The sequence below is a fragment of the Saccopteryx bilineata genome, chromosome 9, assembly GCF_036850765.1.
Source record: "Saccopteryx bilineata isolate mSacBil1 chromosome 9, mSacBil1_pri_phased_curated, whole genome shotgun sequence".
Taxonomy (NCBI): Eukaryota; Metazoa; Chordata; class Mammalia; order Chiroptera; family Emballonuridae; genus Saccopteryx; species Saccopteryx bilineata.
Window position 1 is genome coordinate 71,895,702 of NC_089498.1, and position 10,245 is coordinate 71,905,946.

General features: G+C 54.0%; 1 protein-coding gene across 1 annotated transcript; it reads right to left on the reverse strand.

The window, feature by feature from the left end:
• Window positions 1-1,946: 1,946 nt before the first annotated feature.
• NEUROG3 (neurogenin 3) lies at window positions 1,947-3,302 on the reverse strand. The gene is made up of 2 exons (XM_066243370.1): window positions 3,184-3,302; window positions 1,947-3,024 (listed from the first exon to the last, which is right to left on the reverse strand). The coding sequence occupies exon 2, from the start codon at window positions 3,021-3,023 to the stop codon at window positions 2,382-2,384; it is 642 nt and encodes a 213-aa protein (XP_066099467.1). The 5' UTR covers window position 3,024; window positions 3,184-3,302; the 3' UTR covers window positions 1,947-2,381.
• Between the last annotated feature and the right edge of the window lie 6,943 nt (window positions 3,303-10,245).

The window sequence follows — 10,245 nt, forward strand, 5'->3', positions numbered from 1 at the left end:
ATTGATTTGCCGTGTCCTTCGTCAAGCCTCCAAATCTGGTCCCTGGTAACTGAGACCTATCTCCTGCAAGCTACCTTTAAGGACTTAATATGTAGTAGAGGAGAGAACAAAAGTTTAGTTAGAGAGACAGATGCAAGAGATGTTAACCCCTGCAAAGCTGCCACCTTCACGCTCTAATGTTAACACATTGGAAAGTGACCTACTGATACTTGACCTCTGACCAAGCTGTGCCTTAACAAGGCTGGCTGGTCTCTTCCCTAGGCACCAGAGTCTAATCCAAGGAGGTCTCTGGGGTTCAGATTGCAGATGGGGTGCTAGCTCAGTATTTTCCTGTGCTCACTGACCAAGCAGATTCTTAGAGCTCTTGTATGCTCCCTAGAGGTCCTGGAGCTCCTGGAAGCCAGGCAGCACCCCTGGGACAAATTCCAGTCACCACCACACACCAATTCTATTCTAGTCTACTTTGGGACTAATCACTTATGATTGTTTGGAAAACTTGAACAATTTTTTTTTAAATTATTTTTTCTTTGAGAGAGAAAGAGAGAGAGAGAGAATAAAGGCGAGAGGGAGGGAAGACAGAGATGAGATGCATCAACTTGTAGTTGCATCACTTTAGTTGTTCATTGATTGCTTCTCATACTTGTCTTGACCGGGGATGCCAGCCGAGCCAGTGGCCCCTTGCTCAAGCCAGCAACCTTCAAGCCTGTGACTTTTGGATCATGGTGATGATCCTGCACTCAAGTTGGCTGACAACCTCAGGGTTTTGAAACAGGGACCTCAGCATCCAGGGTCAATGTTCTATCCACCACCAGTCAGGTGAACAATTTCTTGGTAGATTTGCAATTAAGGCTGCTAGGTGTCCAAGGATGCCAGAAACTCCATCTAGACCCTCCACTTTCTTCGCTGCCCCTCCCCCAGATCTACGTGTCACTGCCACCCCAGGGCCAGGTGTGTAAAATGTGCTCAGAAGATGTGCTGAAACTTTAAGCAGTTTTGGAACATTCCTGGGATGTTCAGCCCACTGGTGCCATTTCAGAGGGGTCTGAATCTGCAGTGAGGTTATTTATTACTCCCTCTTTTCCCCAAAGGCAACTAAATTCAGGCTAGTGGCATAGGGGGAAAGCCAACAGTGCCAGTGAGTAGCCCTAGTTGGAGACTTGTCTTTTTTCTAGACCACTGTTTGGAATAAAACATATTGCTGCCTCATAAAATAGAACAAGGGGTCTGGATCAAAGCCTTCCAGCTCTTACTTTCCAAGCGTGTATGGCTGACTTGCCCTCCCAGCTCAGTCTGCCCAGCCTGCAGCCACACAGCCTCTCAGCCCAGGGTGGAGTAGGGGCCCCAGACTCCCAGAAAGCCTTAGCCCTCCCTTTGGACTGTGGCCACCCCTACCCAGCCCACCCCCCACCCCCGCGGAGGCTGCAGCCCTTCCCTCTGCACAGCCCAGACAACTTGCTCAGGCTTCTATAGGTTTCTTTTCTTTTCTTTTTTATTGGCTCAAAATCTCATTCACCAGTCCCTAAATAATCTTATGTACAAAATATAGACATTTTCTGCTTTGAAATCTCATCAATAAATACAAGGTATAAAACAGGGGCGGGGCCATATAATTTACCGTACCAAAATTCATTTCAAAAGATATCATATAATTTACAAACTGATTAAAAAAGGAGAGAGAAAGAAAGATGGGCTCTCCATGTCGTAGGGATGCGGAGGTGGGGCGTTGGTGCGTGAGGAGCTCGCCAAGGAGCCTGTGAGACCAGTTCACTGTCAGTTCTCCCGTACCCCAAGGGCAATGACTCAGAAAAGTGCACGAGGAGAAGGCAAAGGATTGCCTTCCTGGATTAAAGTAGAGTGGAGCGGCCTGGAACCCGGGATTTGATAGGGAGTAGGATAGGAGTTCAGCGGCATCCTTGGAGAAGAGACTCTGGGTGAGGTGAGCAAACGCTCAGAAACCAAATGTTGGATTAAATCACATTGGGGAGTAGTGGTAAAAGACAGATGGTCGTCAGCCTGACAGACAATTGAGTGAGAGCAGGGTGGGGGGATACGGTGGGAGTCCTCCGCTGTGTAGTGCTACTATTTTTATCTCTTTTTTTTTTTTTTTTTGCACGAAATTTTGAGCTGGCCGCAGGGAGGGAGCTTAAAACGCGCGCGGCCAGCAATGTCCACTTACGCGGGCAGCGGCAGAATGTTGGCGTGGTGCAGAGGATGGGGGACTGAACTTTCTGGCCACCCCCGAGGACGCCTGGGCCCACCAGGGGTCAGCGAACCAGAGGTAGGAGGAGCAAGTAAGCCTGCGGGTCGCTGCCGCCGCCACACGCCAGACAGCCTGCGTCCCCTCCCTCTCGCCCAGGACCCACCTCCCAGCGGCCGACAGGTCACCGTAGGAAGTCTGGAAAAGCTAGGGCGCCGGGATGCAGGCAGGCAGGGGAGGCAGGCGCCTGCAGCCCGGAGCGCTCCTCCAGCGAGGCAGCAGGGCTCAAGCTGCCCGCCTGGGAGGCCGGGGAGTAGAGGGAGCCCCGGTCCCCCGGACAGCCGCCGTCCGGGCTGCCCAGAGCCTCGCAGGGCGGCTCCAGGCGGTAGAGGCTGTGGTCCGCTATGCGCAGTGTCTGCGTCAGCGCCCAGATGTAGTTGTGCGCGAAGCGCAGCGTCTCGATCTTGGTGAGCTTTGCGTCGTCTGGGAAGGTGGGCAGGACACCGCGCAGCGCGTCCAGCGCCGAATTGAGGTTGTGCATCCGATTGCGCTCACGGTCGTTCGCTTTCTTACGCCGGCTCCGTCGCTGCTTGCTCAGAACCAACTCACTCTTGGGCCGGCTCCGTCCCCCACGCCGCGCCCGGAGCTTCCTGGCCGCCCCTAGGCAGTCGCCCCCTTCCGCCTCGTCGCAGTCCCCTGGGACGCGAGTGGGGCTGGGCGGAGCGGACACGATGCAGGTCACTTCCTCTTTTGAGGCGACCGGGAAGGGCCGCTCCGTCTCTTGGGTCAGTTGGACAGCGGATGCACCTGAGGGATGACGCGCCATCCTGCGGCAGGGTAAGAGGTTGGGTAAACGTGGGTCGGTCACCTGGGCGCAGTTCCCATCCCGGGGCAAGGTGGAGTGTGGGGGAGAACCGCGAAAGAGCCACCCCTACCAGTGATAAGAGAACCCCTTCCAATGCTGCTTTGCAGCTTCCAAGCGTTACCTTGTTCTTGTGCGTAAAAGATAGAGAGCGGTGGGCTTTGAGCACAGTGGTCGCTGATCTATCTGGCCTTTGCGTCTGCCAAGTTCAGTTGAGACGCAGGCGCCGCCGCCTGGGACTTCTCACAGTCCTAAAGAAGAGAAAGGAGAAGGGGGTCTTGGGCCTCTGTTCCTCCCCTTGGCGCGCCTGCGAGACCAGGCGGATGTCCTGAGCCGCGAGTCGTGTGCCCCTTGGCACGCTTTATCTGCTCTGCGGGGGCCAGGAGCGTGCCTGCTCCGCGGCTGCCGGCTCCGCCGGCCTATCAGCGCCGCGACCCAGGGCCCGCGCCACGCGAGCCCGCTCCTCCCCCGCGGGGCACAGCTGGATTCCGGACAAAGGGCCAGGTCGGGGGAGGGGAGCGCTGTTCTGTTTGCTTTCTCCCGCGGGCTCTGTCCCAGCAACTCTCGGTTCCTCAAAGAGCCTCGCCCAGTGAGAGAGCCTCGTCTGGCTGGCGTCTGGCGGCCCCAGACCACTTTCCTAGTCTTCTGTCTTTCCTTGGCACCTGTCCAGAGCCTCTCTTCGTACCCTGAAGGGAGTTTTGGAAGTCTTTAGGGTAATCTCCATGTGTTACACACTGGGAAATTTAGGTTCAGAGAACGAGGCAGCTTGCCCCAAATCACACAGCAAGAGATGGAACACAGTGTCTTGACTACCAGTTTGGGAAGGTGTCCTCTAATTTCTGATGCCACCCTCCTCTCTTGCACTGTGGATCAGGTTAGGAAACACACAGAGGGCCGTCATTGACTCTCTTCATTCTGGGAGGGTGGACAAGGCAACTACAGAGACAGATATCCCTGCCACTTAGACACTTTTGCCTAGGGGTGAGAAGGCTCCCCTCACCGTGCCCTGAGGTGATGCCCCAAACTCCTCAGGCCCACCCCCATCCAAGATCTGGGACATTTCAATGGTGTCTCAGAGGCAGAGGTGGCTATGGTGGAACCCAGGGCATGTCACACAACTGCCAGTCGTGGACAGTATCCTAGCGTTTGGTCCAGAGCCTGAAGGGCAGGAGTTCAGGAGAGAAGGGACTGGGAGAAAGCCAGGAGTTCACAGCAAGTCCTTGTGTCTTTCAAGTGCCGGTGGGGTGCTGGAGCTTCAGAGAAGCAGATCACCTCTTTCTGCCCCTAATCTCCTGTCCAGTCCCTGGCGGTCAGGGGCTGCCAGCGCCACCTGGCCCAGCCTTCTGCCTCGATATTAGACAGGGATCAGGCCGTGAGCACAGGGCGGGGACTCGCCAAAGTTCCTGTTATCGCTGTCTGGAAATCTTTCCAAAGAGTGTCTGAGCACACACCATCCTTCCTTTCTTCCCGCCCCTCCCTTTTGTCCCCGCCTCGGACACCCCGTGGTCTTCTGCTTCCGGTCACTCAGGGTGAGGGGTCGCGGCTTCCGCTCCACTCTCCTGCCCGGGGCTGCCTGGGGAAGGAAGCGGAGGCTGGGAAGGCTGGGTCCCCTGTTAAGTCTCTGCTAGCGACGAGGGCTTTACCTTCTAGCATCTCCAAATACTCTGAGCCTTTCGGAAGTGGGCGGAGGGGAGCAGGACCGGGTTAGGACACTGAAGGGAGGGGTGAGGGAAAGAGGTAAGTTTGTGTCTCTGCCCAGTAATGGCCCCTGACACCCACCCAGGCTCCTTGGAGAGGACGGATATCCTTGGGACTCAGGGAGAGGGGACTCTAAGGCTACCTGGGGGTGGGGCGCTGGCCTCCTGGTCACAGCTGGTGTTGCTGTTAGCTCAGGCTCCTTCCCGGCTGTCTGGGGACTGAAGCCAGGGGCCAGGCTCAGGACCAACAAAGGGATGCCTGGAGGAGACTCATGGGTTCCACATTTTGCTGCTGTTTCCCCTTAGGCCAGAATTGGCTCCAAATTGTCTTTGAATTGTAAGAATGAGAACCTGAGACCCCTTTTACAGATGGAAAAATCAAGGCCATAAAGGAAAGGTGACTCAACCAAGGTCACAGCAAGTTCTATCAGAACCACATAGAACTCAGGTCCTACGGCTCTTAGTCCTAGATTCTCCTTTGCACCTGCTGCCTCTCCTTGGTTGGGGAAAAATGTTATTTCAAGGCAAAAAAGACACCCCAAAATGTAGAAAGGAGGAGGTGTCCTGGATCACCTACTGGGAATGCTAGGATCAGAGTAGAAAAGGGGCCCTATCTCCAAGGGGAGCCAGTGTCCCCTTGTGTTCCATCTCTTTACTTTCCTGACCCATATCCTAGCCTTGCTTGATTTGTATTCTGCAAATTAAAAAAGAGAGAGGAAACCCAAAGCACGATTTTCTAGCTCTCTGGGACCCAGCCAGGCTCTGTGGAGGGAGAGTCCTGGTCATAAGGATCAAAGCACCTCTATAGGTGCCTGGAAGCCTGCAGAGCAGCCCACGACCAGGACTCGCATCCAGCCGTAGCTCTCAGATGAAACGCGAAGGTGGGACTCTCCTTGGCTCCCGCCTGCCTGAAGGGGCTAATGAGGACTGCAGAGAGCCGCACAGTGAGCTTCCTGCACCAGGGAAGATTCTGAGGACTCTCAGGAACCTTCCTGATCGGGAGAGAATTCTGGGACCGGCTTGGAACTCTCATCTAGCTTCCCCAGAACCCCTTCAACTCAGAGCTTTCCAAAGCTTGCAGGCCGCCACCGATACTCCAGCTTTACGCAAAAAGCAGGGCGAAGAGCGCGCAGCGGCGGAGGGCCCCGGTCACCTTGCGACATGCTAGAACTCTTCGCATCCCTTCTTCTGGCCAAGAGGGGTGGGCTGGATGTTGAACAGACCTAGGGGATTAGATACGGAAGGTTGACTTCCTCTCTCCCCGCTGCAGGGGATGCACAAGACCCTCTCCAAAGTTAATTCCTGTGCTTTTGCCGGCTGAGACGCAGGCTGTGACAACTCAGTGCGCGCTGGCGGTATCTGTGCACCTGCTCTTAGAGCGCGGTAGCAGAGCCTGTTCCTGAAGACCCCGGCCAGCTACCGCCGCTGACGTCTCCAAGACCCCCGCCCATCAACCGTCTGAGGCACAGGCTTGCCTGGAGGCTGAGGGGCCCCAGGAGAGAGGCGACAGTCTGGTGCCTGGAGACCGCGGGCGGCTTGGAAAAGAAGGAAGGCAGCGGTCCGCTCTCTCGCCTTCCTGTCTGCAGGGGGAGTCTTAGCAGTGCCGGGGGCTCCTCGAGAAAGGAGCGAGAGGGACGGGGGCCATAGGAGGCTGAATAGCTAATGGCTTGCCAGAGGAGGGAATGTCTTTCTCTCGCCTTCGCCTCTGCACTGAAAGAGGGGAAGACAAAAATCTGGCGAGCGAGCTGCCCAGGCCGAGACTGGCCACTTCAAACAGCCCTTCAAACAAAAGGAGACGACGAAAAGAAAGCCCCACCTGTCTCCAGTGTTTGCTAAAATAATAATAAATAGATTTCGTTTAATAAATAATTACAAGAGATTGTAAAGTGGAGTGCTTTGGAAAACATCTACCGCGGGAGTCCCGCAGCCAGCCGTCACCTGCTCCCAAGGCGGGCAACTTTATTGTTAAGCCACCCCCCAACTAGTTCGCCTCTGATAAACTCTGCCTCGTTTTCACAATGACTGTTTACTCATAGTTAGCACAATATTACCTTTGCCGTGATAAACCCCGAGGGGGAGACCCGGCCCCTGGCCCCTGGGCACACCTGTCCCAGAAGCTGACACATGGATTTGGCACCCAGCAGGCCTCCCCCCGGGGGCCGTGTACATTGGCCCAATTGCCACCCATTTATAACAGGTTGGCTGCAAGGCCTATCTCAGTCCTATTTGTCTTCTTTTATTGAAAACATATGGTCTCCAGGGGCTCACCAGCCCCATATTTCATCTGCTGGGAGCTGGGGCGCTTCCGCAGGCTGGTGCTGCTTGACGCATTGCTCCCCACCCAACGGCTGCTGCTGCGCCAGCTGATGGGATGCAGAGATGGGGTGGAGAGAGATAAGGCTAGCTCCTCATTCGCTTTGGGAAAGACGCCTTTCCTTTAGAGTCCCCCCCCTCCCGGGGTTGAGGGACTTGTGCGCTCTTGAGTGGGTGGCTGGTTCTTTTTCTTGGGTAGGTGAGAGGGCGCCATATGCCACCTCCAAGGGCGCACAAGAAGCTACATCCCAGGGATTTCTCGAACAAAGGGAGGAGAGAGCCCGGGACCTCAGGAGCGCCTGAGGTCTTTATTTCCAGATCCCCCTCCCTACACAAGGCCGCCTCCCCCGGGGCGTCCAAAGCTGGCGCACAGCTCCTGGAAACAAAGTGTCCACATTGTCCCTGCCGCCGACGGAGACTGAATGCGTGAAAAGGTGCATTGCGCACCAAGGCACCTGTTGAAGCGGCTCTTCTTCTCAGCGCCTCTCTCTGCTCTGCCCTCGGTCAGGAGGGATTGGGGGAGGGAGGAGGGAGAGGTACAGTGATTTGTGGCAACATATGTCGAACAGATCTGTGTGTACTCTTTACAGGGACACAGGCACCCTTGCTCCATACACACCCCGCGAGAAAGAGCAGCTGCTCTGCTCACCTTCTCCCGACATAATACCTGGGCCAGGCACTTTGGCGTTGCCTTTTGAGACTCCAGTTCTCCCCCACTCCCTCCGCTTTCCGCCCCCACCCGCCGCCCCATCTTGGCAGCTTCACTGTAGGACTTTTGTCAAATTTAACAGATGCATGTTTGTTCCCAGCACCTGGCCTCAAACACACACACATACACACACGCAGGCATCACAGAAAATGCAACTGATGACACAGATGCGGAGCGCAAAATATCCATATGTCCAGCTCCACGTACCCTCGGACTGGGGAAAAAACAGGAGCGTAGAGGTCACCTTCCAGGCTCCTCCAACTTTGCGCCGGTCTTTTAGCGCGAGGCACAGGTCATGTCATTGGGAGCCTGGAGGGAGCATGGCTGTGGACGCAGAGCTCAGACCCAAAGACGGGTGGGAAGGGGGTCCCTGGGAAGGGCAGAGAAGGCCAGAACTGAGCACTGCCTGACGTCTGGCTCTTGCTTGATCGCTAAGCTTTTAAACTTCTCAGCGGTGAAGATACTCGGTCCTCCTGGGATTACCAGAAGTGGGCATCCACCGAGGCACACCCAGGGCAGGCCAGTGCCTGAAGGAGTCCGTTTGGCACACATTCCTGTCGGCCCGCCTCCTTGGCAGTCAGATGCAAGTTCCTGGATCTGGGCTTGGCTAACCCTTGTTGGGAAGAGCAGTGGAAGGGGGAAGTGGGCCTGGCTCTGCCACTATCGTTGTGCCACCTTGAGCACATTATTTCACCTAGGTCCCTCTCTGTTTCCCATCCATTAAAAAAAATATAGCTGTGCAGGAAATACTTTGTACTTTTATTTTCAAGTTCTACAAAAGTTGGCAGTCTGAATATCAATGGGCCTTAGGCTGTGAGTGAAGGAAAAACAGAGAGAATGCCACTTACCCCCCTGCCATCTATTTACCAGATCTGAGTTCCTGGTCAATGGGCCTTTCACCACCGGTTGAGTGGCTGAATGCAGGAATAGTGGAGAAGACAGATGCCGAGGTGTTTAAGAAGTCATCTGTGTCCTCTCCATCTTTCAACTCTTGGTGCACCTGTAACCTTTGGGCCTCTGTGGCACTCAGTGATAGGTTGGACATACCTATTAATACCTGGCTTTCAGACCTTCATTTCTTCCAGTGCTGGGATGGAGCTGGGAAGCTGGGTGGTGAGTATATGGATTTTGCACCCCTTTCCCCCTCCAAGCCTGTTTCTGGAGAAAAATGTGCCCCTCCCATCCTCATTGTGAAGTCGGATGAGTTCTGCCCATTCCAAAAGATAGGAGCAGCCTCCCTCAACCTTACATAAAGGGAATCGTCTTTATTTTCTGTGTATTTTTGACTGAATGTGGCCTAGAAGTTCCTGAGATCCACTGGCCCAGGCAGGGGCACTCTCCTTCAGGAGAAGTTAGAGCTTTTGCTGGCAGGGGAGCCTGGTGGTCTCTGTTCTCCAGCCTTGATGCTTTCTTCCCATCCCACCCCCAACTTCTTGGGGATTCTGTCTGGGCAACAGCAGTAAGAAACAAGGGATGTCTGAATTGCTGTGAGTTGTGAGTGAGGGCAGGAGGAAAATAGCCACCTCACTTCTTGAAGTTACCACTGATGAGACGCTCATCCCCCTCCAGTTATCAGATTGAGAAGGAAGGAAAGGGAATGAGGAGAAAGGCAGAGAGAGTCAAGAATGAATTCTAGATTAATTCTATGGAGAAGCAATGGAATCCAATGCAATGCAGTTCTCCACACAGTACTTAAGAACAGTAATATCTATACAGAGAGGCAGATCACCCCCTCACACAACCTGTGGGAGAGCAAGTGAGGGATTTTTCTTATTCCCATTTTATGCATGAGCAGTCTAAGGTCCAAGGTATAGAGTCAAGACTGGAACTCCACTTCCCTTTGGTCCGGTCCAGCTAGCTGGCCGGAAATCTTTATTTGATCACCTTACACCCCTTCCCCCCCCCCCACTTCCCATGCTTCAGGAGCAAGTCTCAGCCAAGGATTTGAGGGCACAGGAGCTGAAGGGTTTGGGAGCAATAAGTAATAGAGACTTTCCCTTCTCTCTTGCCTTTATTGTTCTATGCCTTCCATGAGCCTCCCCTGGCTTCCTGTCAGTGGTGTGGAGGTAGGGCCGGGTTTGCATGCCCGTGAAAGTGAGTACCTCTTTAACTTTTGTGCCCAATGCATCCACACTTGCCTCACTTCAGCCTCAGCCCTGCTGTGAGGGCACTAAGCTTTACTTCTTCTTTCTTAGACCTTAAAGGAGGTGGTCCTTATTGTTTTGATTATGCAGCACTATCAGAAAACTATTTTAGGCACATTTTTCAAAGTATGTTAGCTAATCATTATTCTTCATAATTATGTTCAATATAAACAAAAGCAGAATGTGATTTATTATAAAGTAGATGGCCTTCTGTATCAGGCAGTGTACGTAGTGGAAAAGAGAATGGGATTTTGAGTCTCAGAGTCTGGGTTCTAATTTGGACTTTGTAGCTAGTAGCTGTGTAACCTTTCTAAGGCATAATA

Excerpts from the sequence above, each read along its gene's own strand:
- NEUROG3 (XM_066243370.1), bottom strand. The coding sequence starts at position 3,023 with ATGGCGCGTCATCCCTCAGGTGCATCCGCTGTCCAACTGACCCAAGAG.